The sequence below is a fragment of the Betta splendens genome, chromosome 10, assembly GCF_900634795.4.
Source record: "Betta splendens chromosome 10, fBetSpl5.4, whole genome shotgun sequence".
NCBI classification, from domain to species: domain Eukaryota; kingdom Metazoa; phylum Chordata; class Actinopteri; order Anabantiformes; family Osphronemidae; genus Betta; species Betta splendens.
The window spans coordinates 7,791,384-7,810,355 of NC_040890.2; the positions used below are offsets into that span (position 1 = coordinate 7,791,384).

Below are 18,972 nucleotides of genomic sequence, written 5' to 3' on the forward strand. Positions count from 1 at the left end.
CATACACTCACAGGCACTTGTGCACATGTTGCAATAAATACTGCAATAAGTGTGGAGTGTTTTTAAACTCAGTATCTAAAAACATTATTTACCAGAACTCAGACTATGAAGTGATCTTGATAAAGATTTTGTAACATTAAACATTTATTTTTATGAAAAATAAGTGTCCAATGTTTAATTTTTGCCAAAATCCTTTTTTGCTGTTGTTTGTTTTAATCTGTATGTGCATAATTTGCGTTTTTCTTACTGTATTTGTACCAGAAAAGGTTCCAGACGTCTGATTGGAACCCCAAAAGGTGCTTTATTGGATACTACAGCACCCCCATCAGGGAAACTGGTCCCGCGAGTCATATCGACGCAAATGTTTCAGATGGTTTGGTTGTTTGTTTGTTTGTTTGTTTCTATCCTGTTTGTCTGTTGTTTTGTCCAATGTTTTATTGCTGCGGCAAAAAAAAAACTATTTCCCCATTGTGGGACTAACAAAGGCTTATCTAATCTAATCAAATTGGACAACACAAACGAAGGACAATACAACATGTTCGAATTAACGTGAAAATTTAAGGCTGAAAAAACACCACAACGGTAGAGCCTCACACAGTGACTCCTAAATAACCTCTTAGGTAATTAGGAGTGCAGCACATAAATTATTAATGATTTTACAAGAAATAAGATGTAAACAAAAGCCTACTACTTTTACGTAGTACTTCATCACTTTTATTGTACCTTCTATTAATAAGGATTAGATTGAGTGATTATCTTAATAAATATAATGAACCACTCGTATTCCGTAGATGAGCCGAAATACGACCAATCAGCGTTTCGTTTGTTGGTCAGGTGTCGACCAATCCGCGCGTCCAAAAATGGTCACGGGTTCAGGGTTAGCCAATGGAATCGGACCAAATTCCTGCTTTCACGTCAGTGCGTGAAAGGAGCTACGGCAATCATGAGCTAATTGTTCAGTTACGCATCCACCGGCTATTTCACATCTGAGTTATTTATCCTGCATCCGGAGAGTCACGTTTAAGAGGTTTGTCGTGATGCGGATGTTTGTTTCTGCTATTTGTTGGCTATAGATTTGATCAGCCGACGTCACGTTAGCAGAAGTTTGTTAATACGTTGCTAACTGTATCCGCCGGAGCTAGCTAAAGCAATTTGACGTTGGCTTCTGGAAAACACACAGTTTATCTAAGTTTGATTAGACACTGAAGATTTAACATGCCAGACGTCGTATATAAGGCTTAGCAGACGAGATGATGACCAAAATATGTTTTCAAGGAAGGAAATTACGTACCGGACTAGAGCGGCTCGGGTCAGATTTGTTTTGTTAACCTGACGTTTAGACAACTAGTCACTCATTCATACGATACGTACGCAGCCAATATGTCCCCGATTGTTAACAAAAGAAATTAAAAGGCTATTCATGTGCTAAGGTGTGACCTATTTTTATATAAGACCAAGATTGGTTTTTACTTTTTATGTAAAAGTACTATATTATGTGTATATATGTAACGTTTTTTGTTGTGTCCTGTCACTAACTGACCATTCTTTAATTCAATTTTTTTAGCACAGCATCATGGGTGAACCACAACAGGTTAGTGCGCTGCCTCCTCCACCTCTGCAGTACATTAAAGAGTACACAGATGACAACATCCGTAAAAATCAGGCACCTAAGCCACCACCACCAATCCGAGACAGCTACATGATGTTTGGCAACCAGTTCCAGTGTGACGACCTCATCATTCGGCCTCTGGAGAGCCAAGGCATTGAGAGGCTCCATCCAGTGCAGTTTGATCACAAACGGGAGCTGAAGAAACTCAACATGTCCATTCTTGTCAACTTTCTGGATCTGCTCGACATTCTTATCAAGAGCCCTGGCAGCATAAAGCGCGAGGAGAAACTGGAAGACCTTAAACTTTTGTTTGTTCACATGCATCACCTTATAAATGAATACAGGCCACACCAAGCCAGGGAAACACTGAGAGTGATGATGGAGGTGCAGAAAAGACAGAGGCTGGAAACAGCTGAGCGATTCCAGAAACATCTGGACAGGGTGGTGGAGATGATTCAGGGATGCCTGGCCTCCCTGCCTGATGACTTACCACAGATGGAGGTTCCTGATGGTGATGGGCAAAGGATTGTATCTGCAGCAACTATTGTTGGTTGTTCCTCTGTACAGGCACCCAGACTTAAAACTGAACCTATGGATGTAGAGGAAGCAGGTGCCAGCTGTATGGCAGTAGGTCACCAGGACAAGAACAGCCCTACTTCAAAAAGAGAAAAAATATGGGACAAGGATGCTGCCATGTGCAGTATTATTGATGAAATTGCATAGATTTTGTTTGATAGACATGTTTTTTTTGTACTCCACAACCTTGCTTGTTTTTGAAATATGCTGTATTTGGTGTACATTTAAAGTTCTTTGCTTTTAGAGGGGGAGGGGGGTACAGTCTTATCAGTTAGCGTGCGAAATACAAGTTTTCTAAAGGAAAAAAAAACAATAAAAGAATTTCCATTTGCAGCAGGAGTACAAAGTTCTCCCAGTAGTATATTTTGTTCAGTTTTGTTGTTTGTTTAGTTTTTAGGAAAGCTGCATTAATTCATTTAATTTATTAGAAATAGACATTTTTATCGTAATCAGAACCTTTCTACTGTCAGGTTAAATAGGAGTCTGTCCTCTGATCTTGGTCTTCATTTAGGAGCTGAACAGAATAAGATCTTGTTTATGCAAGAAGTAAATGGAGCCCCTTAGACTTTTCAGGTAGCTTCTTCAAATAGCTTAATTATCAAAAAATGTGTCCATCTAATCAGAATGATCCTGATTATCAAAGGGATAAGTTATAAAAGACAGCTAGCACTAATCTTCCCCCACACTGTCTACACTGACCTAGTAGAAGTAGAGTAGAAGCTGACCTAGTCCAGTATGTTCTTTCTGTTTTTTAAATATTTAATTGAACCTGTGAGATGATTCACCAAACTTGCAAAACCACAACTACCACAACTATGAAGTATAACCAGTTCATATTAAAAATAAAACAGTTAAAAGGTCTATTGTTGACTATGGAAGCATAATGTAATGTAACACAAAGCATGTTTTCATTCTCAGTTATTTCTTTATTGTCCCTGTAAAAGTGTTTGTGTTCGGACAGACGCTGGCTCTGCCCTTGTTTCATTGACGATGGCTATTGTAAGACAGGATTTTCACCTCACATGCTCTGACTAGTATAGGAGACGCAGTGTTATTTTATGAAACCGGTGTATCCTAGCATTGTTCTACGGTGGCTAAAATTACAGGAAGCCATCTTCAATATTTTTATATCGCCTTTTATACATTTTTTTAGGGTGTGTCACTTGGAGTGATGGTGCACATGACAGAGTGACACTTATTGTTATTCTCTGCAGGGATTTTATGGACAGTGGGAGTTCTATTTTCTTCTTATCTGTTATCAACGAAGTATAATAAAATGTAATAACCACATTTCGGGTGGACGAGGTCATAATACAATAAGAAATGAATTTATAAAACGAACTTTTGTCGCAGAAATTATGTTATGAAACGGCATGTTTTGGTTTCACAACAGGGCTGAAAGCCACGTTTTCGGCCAATCAGAGAGCCCGCTGCGCGTCACGTGGTCTTTATTTATGTAACGTAGCGGCGTTAAACTATAACCTAGCTTTGTGCTAGATACGCCGCTACAGGGGTTAAAAGCGGACACGGGGTCCAACAAAAGCAAAACATATTAATGTTCAGATATTCTGCAGTGGCCCGTGGAGTTTGGAGCGACGAGGAACGCGCCGCATGGGACTTGAAGCTGCGCTTTTTATTCCACTTGCTCGAAAAGGGAAGGCGTTATGTGCCTCACACCAAAGCCGGGTTGAAAATAGATCATGCTAATTTTTACGAATAGAAATATAGTGAATTGGACTCGTCTTATCTAATGTTAGCATACAGCCGGGTTTGACTGTGCCGTGTGTGATTTGGGCCACTGCGATACCAGGATTTACTGTGAAGCTCGCTGCCGTTGTGTAAGTTCAATGGTCCACGCAATACTACTACACGGAAAAGCGTCTCCGGCCGCAGTGCTTTAACGAATTAATAACAAGAATTGTTGCGGCGACTTTGCGTCACTGGTGACATAACATGTCCACCATGGATCATCTGGAGTGTCCGCTGTGTCTCTTCCTGATGTCCGAGCCGGTGACCGCGTCGTGCGGCCACACGTTCTGCCGGAGGTGCCTGGGGGTCTACGTGCCGTCCAAATGCCCGCTGTGCAAAGAGCGGCTAAAACAAAGAGAGCTGAAGATCACCGGGAACAACGTCCTGCTCATCGGCGTCATAGAGAAGTGCTGTCCCGAGGAGACGAGAGTCAAGTGCCAGATACAGGAAAAACTCAGATCCAAGGACTTCGCCGAAGCTTTACGCATCGCCAATGATGGGCTGCAGTCAGGTAAGGGACGGAGTTTGGGTCGCTCCTGCTGGGTCTGCGTGGTAAAAGATGGCCGCAGGGCTGCTTGTATAAGAAATACATTTACCTGAGCTAACGCTGCAATTAGGTAACCATGTGGAGTCGCATGGCATCAGACGCTGCTCGTGCCCTGCGATGGCGCACAGGTGCACAGCTGTAAGATACAGATGTAATGGCATAACAATAAGTAATAATACGGTAAAACAATTCTTGTAAAACTAACTGTGACTATGATCAGAGTCTGTGAGAAGAACAATGCAAAAGGGGAACGTTGACCTACATCAGTCTGACTTAACGTTTTCTGTCAGTCACAAACCAACTATGACAGCTATATATTAGATACACACTGAGGTTTCGTCAGTTTCTCCATATCTGAAGACATTCTATACATTAGTGCAACCACAACCTTTGTACAGGAACAGAAGAATGCAGGGAGGATGTTGTGTAATGTTTCCATACTGTAGCGGAGGCTGGTCCTCTGCCACAGTTGTTGTTACGTTTCCTCTGCACTTTCATCCCTTTTTGCAATTGACCTTATTATTTTTCAGCGAGGAAGTGAAAGGTACTTGTGCCCTAGATGGGTTTTTGCCAGTGGGCGTCCTGTGGATTGTAGGAGTGTTTGTGGTGCTGTGAATCAGCACACTGTTCAATTACCTGCACGCACGCTGCCTCTGTCGGTGCAGCGGAATACAGCTGCTCCACTCGCTGCTCTTTAGGCTGTTGTGTAACGACCTAACACACACAATGTGCTGTGTGTGTGTGTTTTAACTGTATTGTATACTGTGACCTATATTGTATAATACCGTTTTATGTACAGTAAAAAAACTTGACTTAACTGCTGAGGCAGCTTTAGGTAATAGTTTAGTTTTTGGATGGATTCCCCTCATTTATTAAAAAATTATTTATGCTTCAATGTGATTGTTTTCAGTGTAAAGTTTTATCAACTGGATCTGAGCAGCAAGACCGTGACTCGTCTCTACGTCCTTTTCTTACTTTCTCCTGTTTTTGCAGCCTCAGTCCACGATGATCAGAGTTTGAAGTTGTACAGAGTAGAAGCCAACTGTGGCCTGACTCGTTTCACTGATGCTCTGGCTGACCTCAACTACCTCTGCGGCCTTCGTCCCAGCTGGACTGAGGTTAGCGACAGCGCATATGTTGCCTTTTGTCTACACCGCATAAAAGCCTCTGTAGTTAACTCAAATGACCTCCTGCACTCAGAGTAGCAGGTTTTATAACACAGAAAATGGTTCTGTTACATACAAAGTTATGCAAACAGCTACTTATGTCATGGCATCATTTAATCACTGTGGCAGTGGGTGGTTCACCTCTAAAGCAGAGACAATAAATTTTGTTACATCATTTGTTACATGTGTGCGGCACTAATCATCAGGTGTGGCGGTGACTCTTGCTGGCTTTCTTCTGTTCCTGCAGGGCTTCTTTCGTAAAGGGAACGTACTGCAGGAAATGGGTCAGAAGACAGAAGCTCTCAAACAGTTCCACCATTGCCTAAGACTCCAATCTGAGTTTGCTCCTGCGAAAAGCCAAATCAAGAAGGTTTGTGTTGCATCAGAGATTAACTTAATTCACATCTAGAGAGAGAAGTTAATGTTCAAAGTTTCATAATGTAGCCTTAATCCACCTTAGTTTTTTTATCTTTCTAATGTAACACTGATTCAAATGACAGATCCTGGAGTCGGAGGGTGTGGAGGTGCCGGAGGAAGCGTCTGTTCTACATCTGGTGTCCGAGTACCTGAAGGAGCCCCCCCCTATTACGAGCCTCAGCGGCTCCCAGGGGCCCGAAGGCCTCATACACCCAGGTGGCGATGCAGTGGAGAGTAATGGGAGGAGGGAGCCGTATCAGGTCAGCTGAGAGAATACGCATTAATGCTTGTGTTTGGAGGTTTGAATGTGAGCATAATCCAACCCATGAAACTCTTCAGGGCTCCAAAGTGAAGCATGACACTGGCACCGAGTGCTGCCTCAGCCTTTGCCAGGCTGTGTCCTTCCTCCCTGCTGCTGAAGAGGATGAAGAGATGATGATGAGAAAGGAGGATGGGCACGGGAAGGGTAAAATACCTCAACCTCTCTCAGTCCTCACCTACCAGATGGTTTCATGTAGCACAAATCACTTCATATTTTCTCCTCAGACGTGTCATTGTACAGCTTCAAAGGGTTTTGTCTCATTCTCTGTCTCGTACCCTTTCAGGAGGAATTATTCACAGCAGAGAGGCACCTCTCACTGTGTCAGACTTTGAGTGCCCTCTCTGCATCAGGTTAGTGTCCTGAAGGACTTGCTCGGATCAATACGGCTCTGCTGTCTGTAACGTGTCAGCTGCAGAGGCATAAATCAGGCTGCACACGTACAGTATTTTTGACAGTCACTGGACCAATCCCCATTCTGCTGCTTTTGCTTTTCTCTGTTCTCCGAAGGTTGTTTTTCGAGCCGGTTACAACTCCCTGTGGTCACACCTTCTGTAAAAACTGCCTGGAGAGGAGTCTGGATCACAACCTTCGCTGTCCGCTATGCAAACAGCCACTACATGAGGTAGCCGTGTGTCAGTGTGTATAGATTTACTACAAATCTGTAGTAAATCAGCATTTAAGATACGAAACTTCACATTGTAATGTTTAATAACAAGCTCTCTTGTTTTTCTTCTCAGTTCTTTAGGGCCAGGAAATACAACCCCACAGTTGTGCTCCAGGACATTGTGACCGATCTTTTCTCCCAAGAGTTGACTGAGAGGAAGCGGATTCATGAAACAGAGATAGCTGAACTGTCCAAGTAAGGTCCTTTCAGTAAAGCACCCTCTGTATTGACTCTCCAAATGCCCTCCCTGACCTCTCCCCCGTCTCCTCCCTCGCAGCCTCACCAAGGACATCCCCATTTTTGTGTGCACGGTGGCGTACCCCGGCGTGCCCTGCCCGCTGCACATCTTTGAACCTCGCTACCGACTGATGATGCGGCGCTGCATGGAAATTGGGACTAAGAAGTTCGGCATGTGCAGCTACGAGCTTGGCAAAGGGTTCGCAGACTACGGGTGTATTCTGGAGATCCTCAGCCTGGAGAGGCTGGCTGACGGACGGTCGTATGTGGACACTGTCGGTGGCAGCAGGTTCAGGGTGCTAAAGAGAAGCCAGAGAGACGGCTACCACACAGCCGACATAGAGTACCTGGAGGACCTGAAGGTCGGCACCGCACGGATCACACATCACACAGAATTACATTTTCCCCGTGGACCCAGATTACTGAACCTCTCTCTCTCCCCTCCGTATTTGTCTCGTGCTGGCGTCCTGTTTGCCAGGTTGACGGTAGCGAGTTGGAGAGTCTGCAGAACCTTCACGACAGTGTTTACCAGCAGGCTCAGGACTGGTATCAGCGCCTCATTGGTCGAATCCGCGAGCAGGTCGACAGGCAACACGGCTCCATGCCGGATAGAGAGGAGAACATTCAGGTGGGGGCTCTGGTCACCAACTCTAAACCGTGACCATAACACCTTCCCAAACATAAGACCTCCCCAAACAAAGTAAAAGGTTGATGATGATCACAAGCACTGGATCATATTTTTAGCTGCTGTTGTTCTTCTCTAACTGTCTTTACCTGTCGTCCAGGCCTCGTCCAATGGTCCGGCCTGGTGCTGGTGGCTGCTCTCTGTCCTCCAGCTGGACCCTGCCTATAAAACCACCGTACTGTCTCTGACGTCGCTCAAAGACCGCTTGGGACACCTCCGCCTCGTCCTCGAGTACTTCTCCCAGAGCTAGAGTCCAGAGCGCTTTGAAACTGTCAAATATAACACGGAGACAAACGCATGAATGCACTCACATCCCAGAATTGGGACGTCTTAAAGTCATGAGCAATGCTAATTCCCTGGTTCATCTGTGCTTTTATCAGAACACAGGTTTTTGGCAGAGTTTGTGAACGGCTTGGTTCTTGTACCGTATTCTTTTGTGATAACCTGAATGCACGTTGGACTTGCTGTAACAGCAAAAACCTGCGGGACTGACCAAAGATTTTCTTCTTATTTTGGGTCATCAGCAGTCAAATATTTGTACATCTGAAGCTGTTTTCAATCAAAAAAGCGACACTAGGTGTCACTGTTTCTCACCAGCAGCATTAGCTGAGCTGGTAGAATACGCCGTTGTCCACGTTGCCTGTTCATCTTGAATAAACTTAGCTGAGTTTGGAGTTTGAGTGAACAGCGCAGGTGTTCTGGAGAGAAACCTTCCCAACTATGCAGGACGTCGTTTGAATCCTCTCCGTGATTCGCTCGTGCTGAAGGGCAGTTCCTCTAATGTTTGCATTCTAGATTTCACGTCCTGGCCCATGCAGCCGAGAACCATGGCTCGTTTTGTACTGTTGCATAACCATAAATGATCACAGCTAGTATTTGAAACTTTTGCAATAATTATCTTTAGGAAAGGTGTTGGTGAGTGGGTGGGCAGGTGGAGGCTGAGGGTGGATGTGCTTCTGTGTGCCTCTGGCCCATACTGAGTCCGGCCTCTCGGCCTCTGGCAGCAAACTGGGGTCTTGCAAGTCTTAAGCGCTTGTGTGCAACGTAGAGGATGGACTGCGGGACGTAGTCATCATCTTTCGCTGATGCAATGTTGAAGATATCAAAATTTACATAATAACAGACTTAATTGGGTAAAAATAAAGAGCTTTTTAAGTTTGTTAAATGTGCCATAAAAATATCTTGTGTTTACCAAACAGTCACTTTGTTTATTTGTCCATTATATTTATGTTTGTGTACATCAGGGACTCTTAAGTTTGACCGTCCTGCCTTTTTGTACAGGTGATGGATATTGCACTTCCATCTTCTCTAGATATTAAATATTTTTGTTTGGAGAAAAGACTTTACACACAAAAAATGTTTGGTGGGAAACTAATAAACACATGGATTGGTTACCTGGCTAACAGGCTGATCTCTGACCAGGGAAATAACATTGTACTTCACAGTTTCTTAAGATGAGGTCGATCGGTTCAGATGTTGAAGCCACGTGAGAATAACATCAAAAACCTCCCTAATGTGCCAGTTATCACGTCCACTTTCACTGAAAGAAATGCATCACAGAGGCCAGTTTCCTGCTACTGTGCCACAAGATGGTGGAAGCTCATATCAAAAAGGGGTCGCAGTTCTTACAGAATGTTTTGAATCACGAGCTTCACCTGCCTTTTTATGGTAAACACAAAGGATTTTCATTTTGGAAAGTGAAATCTTTTAGTGATTTGTTTCTGACGCTCTGTTCTGGTTTCTCACTCTTTGCTTACTCTTGTGTGTTGATGGTAAAACGCTGTCATCTCGCTAAATAAAATGTTAAAGTTTGTTGAGTTCAGCACTTGGCCTCCTGTTCATTTGCTCTGAATTTCTGTGCTAACTTTTGATGTAGTTCACAATAAATGTTCTTGAAAAAACATCCATAATTTAAAAAGAAGCTATTTTCCTCAACCTACAATTAGCAGCAGGGTCTCTTAAACACAGTTCAGTAGCGTACATGCAGTTTATTCTTTTATGTATGAAAATGCCATGCGATTTAAACAGTAAATCAGTTAAAACAACTAAATCCACAATGTCTCCAACACAGAAGATGGAGCATAATGAGTGACCCGTTCCTGGCAGCAGTCCTCTGTGAGAGTGACTCTACGCTCGCGTACTGGGGGAAGGCTGTGAAAAACACCACCGTGACATGTTCCTGCTATGTGCTGCCGCTTTGCGAGAAATGCTGGCTGCTGTGGTCTGATGGTCAGTGGTCTGTGGCTCGTCTCAACTGCCAAACGCCCGTTGCTCTGTACAACTTTAACACCTTCATGGTACAGTAACACGATAACCTCATAGTCTCAGTCATTTGTCCACCCCTGAGTCATAAATGATCCTGTTCTGATTGTTTATTTTATTTTCCCGTCCAGTGGATGACTTCATGATTGTATTTTGAAAATATTTATCAGAGATATTATCATGTTATGCCAGAGATTTAGCTGAGAGCGTGACATTAGCCGTATAGATACAATTCACAGTGTGATAGAAACTGATACAAAGAGCTGGTGATGGGAATGAATCATCATTCACATACTGATGGAGAAACACTTTGGTAGCAAAACAGTTATAATTACTGAGTGTGAAGTGCTGCAGCTGCAGAGGAGTGAAAGGAGTCCCTGGTTTGCTCTGAATAAAAATGAACACAGAAAAAGCGGATGATAGATTTTACTGCAACCACGGCGTCATCATATGGAAGTGATCAATCCAGGGGCAAAGGGTCAGCAGAGAGGAAGCTGCTGCAAGTGTGCAAAAAAGGAACCTACAGAGGAAGCATTTCATAACTGTGTGCTGTGCAGCAAATGATCCACCAGAGGGCAGTGTGCAGCTGCGTAAGAATCGGAGAGCGCAACACAACCGGGATCCTACCTGCAAAACGAGAAGAAACAAGAACAGTGGGTTTTGTTTGGTCAGAGTCACGCGCAGGGTCAGGAGCGTGACCTTGTCCGGCACCGGAAGGCCGAGCCGCTCACATGGAGCAGGCCGAGGGCCCAGTCGTCTCCCCCACGGCTCAAACAGCGCATCGTTAGTGAACGCAAGGCAGGAGTGCGAGTGGAGGTGAAGCAGAAGTGAGCCTCGTTTCCTGCCGACGGCCTGTGCATAGGAAGCGGGCGGATGAAAAGCGGTTTCAGTGGCTGCAGTGGGGTTCTGTAATGCAGCTCAGCGTCTACATCAAAGCCCGTTACGTTTGAAGAATGCCACAGCTTCTCTCTGCTAAATTGATCCATCGGCTCGCGCCGACTCCCCGCTTGTGTTTGACTGAGTACGGACGACAGGCGTTTTGGAGGAGTTATGGCAAAGGGAGCGATGTATTTCCGGTGTTGGGGGGGGGGGGGAAATGCCGTGCAGAGCGAGAGTCAGGGTCAGAGCGAGAATTTACGGCGATCAGACACATTTACACCAGCGGATTTACTGCGGGGGCACCGGGGGTCAACGTGGGCTCTGTGACGAGGCTGCAGCTCTCAGCCTCATATGCAACAAGCAGACACGTGTTGACGTCGCGGCTGATCGGCTGACTTCTGTCCTGAAAGCAGATACATATAAACTTGTATTGCCTTCCAACTCGCTGGGATCTGCTCTGTGCGTTATACTGTAGACTCACACCAAGACAGTCCCGCAGGGTAGCAGAGGATGATTGCTGCTCTGTCGTCATAGGAACAAAAGTCAGCCTGGCAAACTTGAATGTCAAGAGCAGGAGGATGAATTAGGAAATTAAGAAACTTTGTCTTTGATGTGAAAAGTGTTTTGTTTACCTTACGTAGCCTGAAAGACAGCACGCAGGGTGCTAATTCCCCCAGATGAGTGTTTTGAATGGAAACAGATAGTGAGAAGGAGCTCAAGTGTGTGTGTGTGTGTGTGTGTGTGTGTGTGTGTGTGTGTGTGTGTGTGTGTGTGTGTGTGTGTGTGTGTGTGTGTGTATGAGGGCCTGAGGCTGATAAACCTTGCTTGTTTCTGTCTTTGTATAATCCCCATGAGTGTCAACACAATGATAAACCCAAGAGTATGTTCTTGTGTAACGGTGCTTTTAAGAGACAAGGTAAACATATCGGCCGGTCGCCACCGTCACCGCGGGACCTGCTATGAAAAGTTTGGCACAAAAGGAAATAAAAAATCAAAAGAAGAAGAAGAGGAGAAGAAAAGAAGAAGGATGCTTTCCACTCCACAATACGATCCTTTTGTTCGATTTATTAAGAACAAAAGACAATTTAAAATGTCAAAAAGGAGAAAACAGCTATTTATTTTATAATTACACAGTGTCAGTCAGACAGGCAGCAGTGGCACAGACTGAGCTGGCAAAAAAACCCCGAAACACGGGTGTTCTTTTAGATTCTGCTGGTTCCTTCTAGAAAAAAGGAAAACACACCGAAACAAATGAAGCATATTGACATCGCCCGCTGGGACATGAAGGACAGGACAGACAGGAAGCAGGGGATGCGCTGCGTGATGTCACCCCGCCGGCTCACTGATTCGCCGACTCGCTGCCCACTGAGACGCACACACACACACACACACACCTGGTTACGGTGCCGCTTCCTGGCCCGCGTTCTGATTCTCCACCGCGTTTGACACAACGGCTCCGGACGACGACCGAGCAAAAACGACCACAGCTGCTCGTGGCCACGTCCGATTCACCTGCGCGCGCTTGTTTTGACTGGGGGTGTTAGAAGCGACGCGTCCTGCTGCACTGCGACTAGCTCATATCCTGCTGCCAGTCATAGTCTGTTTAGAACAGATTCCAGCTGTGGCTGGATTCTTCTAAACCTATCATGTAAATGGTTAGAGGGATGCGAACAATGCTATGAAATGATCTGAATTAGTTCTGAATCAGAATTAGTGCTCTTAACAGTGAGATGATGCAGAGGACGGAGTCACAGAAAGCGATAAGAGTGAATAGTAAATACAGTGATATCAGTCTGTTCCATCTCATCACCCTGTGGTCGTAATTCCGCCGGAGGCAAGTCATTCCGGCGTCCTGATGGGGAGAGCAGGACTTACCTGAGGTGAGTCGGGGGATTTAAGTTTGTTGCAAAGCAAAGGTGCGTCTGCAAGATAAGGAGGCCTCGGAATCAAAGCAGGACCAGTGGGGGAAGAAGTCAGCAAGGAAAAGTGCTCGTCTGTCCTGTGAGTCTGAGTGAAGGGATCTTATCCACTTTTGATGCTCGGTTGTCATGGAAGCGAAGCGGTCGGCCTTGGTTACCGTTACATTGATGCTCTTCTCACTGGGCATGTCCTAATTAGATCACTGCTGGGCACAGACATCCTGTGTTACATTCTACCAAATGTATTAGTCTGTGTCTGCATCTGCGGCAGCGCCGGATCAGCTCCTGTTTGTCTGTGTGCACATCCAATCCCTGCGCTCCCCGAGCTGCAGCGCGGCTGCTGCACAAACACTTGACATCAGCGTCTATGCAAACAAACAACACCTCCCATTTTTTTTTTACCCAGGCACTTAGAGCTCTCAGTGAGACTCATTTATCAATATTTCAGCGTGCCCGAAACGCAAGCGGGGACAAAAGTGCTTCAGCAAAGTTCCGAGGGAAGTTTTTTTTAAGACTCCAAAGTCCGTGTGGGCATCCCTGATAGATAGGACGCAATCCACCCTAAGGCTGAGTGACAGTGGCCTGGATCATGGCCATGACGCACACTCACATCTGCCTCAGCTGGAGCAGTGGCAGCCTTCAAGTCGCACTCGTACACTTCATCAGATCCACGCACACTGACAGGTTGGCTGCACTGCTCCCACTGCCAGGATTCATCGGAGGCACTTTATCTTTTCTCCTTTAATATATTTATGTATATGTATATTAGGAGATGCAGCGGAGGCTACCCGAGGGAGAGCCTCAATAATACATGCTTCCGAGCATCTGAGAAACTCTCACAAAGAGACGCGGGAACTGCAGTTAAAGCCGCTTCTCGCCGGGATGAGAGAGAACGAGGACGAGGCTTCAATCCGCACGCGTGCGGCCGCGAGCGCGGCTGCACGCGGACATTCGCGCCCGACTAGTCCTATTTTGCCGTTTTGTGCCCGCCGTGCACGAGGGAACAGACTTAGAGTCTTAAAGGATGATTGCGAGGAGACGCGTAGCTGCGGAAATGCCCTGCGAGAGCACGGATTCGTGCGCGCGCGCGCTCGCTCGCTCGCTCGCAGAAGGCATGTGCCGGAGCTTTGCGGCGGCGGCGGCGCGTGCGGCTTCTGTGAGGGATTTGCAGAAGATAGCCCTGAACATAGCACAGGATTTCTGTCATCATTGAACACATGGGGAGAGGAGCCTGCCTAGACAGCAGCATTGACAGATTGCATGAATAATTTAGGAACAAAGTGAGAGGCCTCATAGACCTCTGAATCACTATCAATGACAGCTGCCTGCTCTGACTTTGGCTCCGCTCTCATCTTTTTTAATGCATATTATTTCCATAAATTCCTCTTTTGCATCTCTGAGCTGCGTCTGGATGTGAAAGGCCAATTACCGACATGCGATCAGGGGCCGCGGACTGAGGGACGCGTGTTGGAGGTGGCGCCGCTGATTTCTTCTGAGGCAATTAAACAGGAAGTGCTTTAAAGTGGTAACAGGATCGACAGCGGCGACCTGCGGTGCTACTGTAGATGATGAACGCGACGTTGTTAAATCATCTAACGTCCCATAAAGGGGTTTATTGATTTCCACCCTTCCTGTCAGATATAATTGAGGAGTGGTGATCAGATCAGAGGATTGGACGTTCGCGGGAGGAGAGAAGGATGGAAACCTCTGGTCACTGCAGCCGCTGTGTTCAGACTTTTAAAGACGCAAACGTCCAAACAGATGTTTTGCTAATTCACCACATTGACAGTCATTTTTCAAAGTCATCAGTGGAGATAATATTGTTGTCAGAGCAGTTGTGCTGAATCATTATTCACATCTGGATAATCACTGGGACACGGTTGTCTTGCTTGTATTTATTATTTAGCCAACATAAGTCCTTTACACAACAGAGATTTGATGCTTCCAGAGATTTCTGTTCTTAATTGTGGAACGTTGAAAGTGTAAAACTTAGGGATTTGTTTCATAAATTATGCTACTAGTGATGATGTACTTGTGGGGAAACATCTGGAGGGTTCTGTTTTTGTGTGTCACCTGACTTTGACCTTATTTACTTTTGTCTCATCTGTTTATTAATTGTGAAAAGATGGATTCGTTGACACATCTGTCCGAGATATTCTCCAGTTAATCACATCTGTAACGGGCTAATTATTTGGTGTAAACGCTAAAAAGATGAAACTTGGGCCCGTGCGAGATTCACAGTGTCACTAATGTGTTTTATTGTCTGTTAAACACACGTAATTCTGCGCCCACAAAAATGAAGTTGTTAGATAGGTGACAAACCGGCCCACTTCACCGCGCGTCTGAACTTAAGCCAAGCTGCAGGCGCTGATATATTCGCTTCAGCTTATGATTAAAGAGTGTTTAAAGCCCTGAGTGTGTGTTTGTGTGTGTCACAGAGAGAGGGAGAGGGATACGGCAGATAAAATGGATTTCGGGCTGTAGCATCAGCGCCTCTGGGTCTGCTCCGCAGAGCTGGGATTGATGTTAACTCTGAACAAGTTGCCTCAAGAGAAGCGGCTTCAGAAGTTTGTGAAAAAACAATCAAGGTGCACTCGGCCCAAATCCCACTAGGCGCTCGTTAATCCCTGCAGTTTTCATTAAAGAGTGACCTTTTTCATTGTGGATTAATAGAAATCACCAAATCCAATGATTTTTAAATGGCCCATTCTGCACTGGAAGTGATTAGACGCCGCATTGCTGTTCACCCATGTCATGTACGGAGGCACAGACCTACTGTAATCTGCGTTTTCACCCCCCCCTCTCGCAGCCGCTTTTCAAAGAGGAAGCTGAAGGTTTATTAGAGTTGGTGGTCTGTGATTAGGCTTTAATGAGAGAATGACTGCGCAGCGGCGATAAGGCGGCGGGTTCAGGCTGAGAGGTCCTTGGTGGGATTAGAATAATCATCGAAAAAAGGAAAAAAAAAAAAACACCATTTCTTAAAAAAAACACACACACAAAGGAACAGGGCCGCTCCTGTCATCCTCCGCTCATTCATCCCTCCGTCTCTCCATCCCTCCGCCCCGACCCTGCGTGCTGCCATTGACATTCCACTGGGCCGGCCGGCTGCTTGCAGCGGAACGTGACATTTCCGCTCATCACTTTCCGCGGCGAGCCAAATGTGCAGTTTTGCAGATTAGAGCGGGACGGCGAGAGAACGTGAAGGAGGAGATGCGAAAGATGTGACAGAACGAGGCGGCACCGACAGAGAGAGAGAGAGAGAGAGAGAGAGAGAGAGAGAGAGAAAGGAGCGCCGAAGTACCGAATTAATGCAAACTCATGATAATGAGGCATTCAAATACATGCAGCATCATTAGCCATCATCATCAACCGCTGGCTTTGAGATGTATTATGGAAATCAGCAGTTTGAGTGGAATAAATATCATAGCGCTTTTTATTTAGGTTTCCTGTAAATGTCACATGTTAATGCGACATTAAGGCTTGTTGCTTCTTTAGCCATGCATAGGCTCAAGTAGCACGCTGTGATGCTACACTGCTATAATTGACTAAGCCCCGTGTGCAGGCTGCCCATTAGAGGATATATCAGCTTCTGTTTACAAGGAGAAGCTTGGATAAATGGAACGGTGCTCATGGCAACAAATGTGTTTCCACCCTATAGAAGCAACATGATACAGCTTAATCATAGCATTATAGCCTGTGATCTGTCACTTTTAGGCCCTTTTCTGGTTCCACTGCTTCTTCCTCCACTTTCCATGTGTAGAAAGATCCACACATAAAATATCAGCTAGTAAATAGTTATAATTATTCACCATGAATGACAGTGAGGATGTTTACCATCCTTGGTCTTATTCATTAATTACAGACTCATCCTTGAATGACTGGAGAAAAGAAGTTTGACAGATTGAGCAGCAAATGGGAGGAGATCTTCAGACAGTTGACCTGCTGATTAAAGGCAAAAAATGAGAACATGCGTTCAATCGTTTGGATAGTTTGCTCGGTTTGTCGCAGCGTTTTATTACCGACAACAACAAGCTGGCGCTGGCGGTACGGTTAATGGGGTCAATGAGAGCAAATCAGCAAAGTTTATGAGCAATAAAAGCAAAACAGCAAACTAAAAAGTGGTGGAAAGCTGAATATTCAAAGATGTGGGATTATAGAGTCTGCTAATATTTCCCTGCAGGGTTGTCGCTGTTTTCAAAATGATCCCATTAGTTGTAGGATTGAAAGGGATTGGGTTTGTACAACTATACAATAGTCCATAACATTGCATCAGTGGTTATGTAGTTACGTGTAAACCTGGGTAATATTTACTGTATGTAGTATGCAATAATCATTCCCATCAATAGAAAACTCACTCTGCTCATCTGTATAATGTTGTACGGTGCCAGCTTAACTGCCTTTGATTCAGTGTTTCTGATACTGTATTCTTTCAACTTTTTGTGCTGTTGTGACATTCAGTTTCCCCACTGCAATTAAATTAAAGGCGTCCTTATTCTTATTCTTATTCAACGTACATCCTTTATAAACGCCACATCACGCAGACGAGCGGCGCGTTCCACTCGCATCAGTCAGTGACGGTCGCACGGCCGCGGCTGTTGTGTAACTTGTGTTCCAATTACCAAACGGAGACAACCTGGGTGTGATAAGGTGACAGAGCCCTGCAGGGGCTGGAGATATGCGGGCCCTGCTCAACTGGAAGTCTGTCTTATTTACTGCTCTGTAAATGCCGCTTAAATCACACCGGCTAATCTGAAAGGCTTTGCCTGTTGTGCTGCGCGTGTGTGTGTGTGTGTGTGTGTGTGTGTGTGTGTGTGCGCGCGATTTATGACCGAGAATAGGGGTGTGGGGGGGGGCAAAAGAGAGGGAGAGTTAGTCTGTGGGCTCACTCTACAGGGAGAGAGGATTATGTTTCTCTGCTGTCATGTGTTCTGACATTCAGAATGTTATTAAACTTCAATAGGCTGAGCTCAGGGTTCACTGATTACTCTTACCGGGGCCAAATCCATTATTCAGGCTTTACTTTCACACCGGGTGTTTACCGAGACTCCCTATCACAGCACACGCTTCACCGTCTGACGCACACAGAGCCCACATGTGCATACGTGTACAGATGTTGGCTGAGTGTGGCTCGGTGAGCGCTGGACCTGCAGGAAGGGGGACGGGCCCGTGGTGGCGGAACCGAGGACGAGCGAAGAAGCGGGCAGCAGCTGGAATGAAACACGTCTCCTTTTGTCGAAGAAATGCTCCGCTGGAACAAATGGAGCAATTCAAACATTGCTTAGCGGTGCAGGAAATTCCTACATTTAAGCAGGGGAGTGAAACATTAGATTGAAACCAAGGGTATTTCCTACGCCTGAAAGTTTGACCCGATCCAGCGGCGTGATGGGCTCGGGCTCCCCTTGGACCGTGCATGGAGGCGCCCTAACTTTGGTCACTGTGGGACGTGGATCTGCTCCATAATCCTCCTCATCTGTCATCCTGTCTGAGGTGATGTGGGCTACTATACATCTCCCCCTCTCTCTCTCTCTCTCTTTCTTTCTCTTTTTCTCTCTACCTCTCTCTCTCTCTCTCTCTCGCCTTCCGTCCCGCTCTCTCTGTCCCCGGCGGCTATTTACTACCTCCATCCATCTTTGCCTCAAGGTTGTCGTCTGCCTTTGTCCACTATGACAGACAGATGGGAAACAGGGGAAGGGGAGTGGGGTCCAGGGCGCCAGGTTTGCTTTAACTTCAGCAGGGCCTGGCAGCAGAGTAACTTTTTTTTTTTTACTGCCCTAACAATGAGGAGGGACATATTTCAAACGGGGGCAGTTAATCTTGAGAGCGACTAACGGGCCCTGTCGTGTGATTGACTGTCTCTCCCAGTGGGTCCCAGGACGCCCCTTATCGCCACGGCGACGCACGAGGACCGATAAACCTCCAGCCGCGTAATAACTCATCACA

At 45.7% G+C, this 18,972-nt stretch overlaps 2 protein-coding genes across 2 annotated transcripts; both read left to right on the forward strand.

The window, feature by feature from the left end:
* The first annotated feature begins 871 nt into the window (after positions 1-871).
* On the forward strand, positions 872-2,534 carry med7 (mediator complex subunit 7). The gene is made up of 2 exons (XM_029165300.3): positions 872-1,027; positions 1,565-2,534. Exon 2 carries the CDS (start codon positions 1,574-1,576, stop codon positions 2,330-2,332), a length of 759 nt encoding a protein of 252 aa, XP_029021133.1. The 5' UTR covers positions 872-1,027; positions 1,565-1,573; the 3' UTR covers positions 2,333-2,534.
* A 1,088-nt stretch (positions 2,535-3,622) lies between these two features.
* On the forward strand, positions 3,623-9,794 carry lonrf1 (LON peptidase N-terminal domain and ring finger 1). The gene is made up of 11 exons (XM_029165299.2): positions 3,623-4,445; positions 5,475-5,599; positions 5,895-6,017; positions 6,148-6,324; positions 6,404-6,530; positions 6,670-6,736; positions 6,894-7,008; positions 7,124-7,245; positions 7,328-7,649; positions 7,766-7,915; positions 8,073-9,794. The coding sequence occupies exons 1-11, from the start codon at positions 4,139-4,141 to the stop codon at positions 8,220-8,222; spliced, it is 1,785 nt and encodes a 594-aa protein (XP_029021132.1). The 5' UTR covers positions 3,623-4,138; the 3' UTR covers positions 8,223-9,794.
* Positions 9,795-18,972: the final 9,178 nt, after the last annotated feature.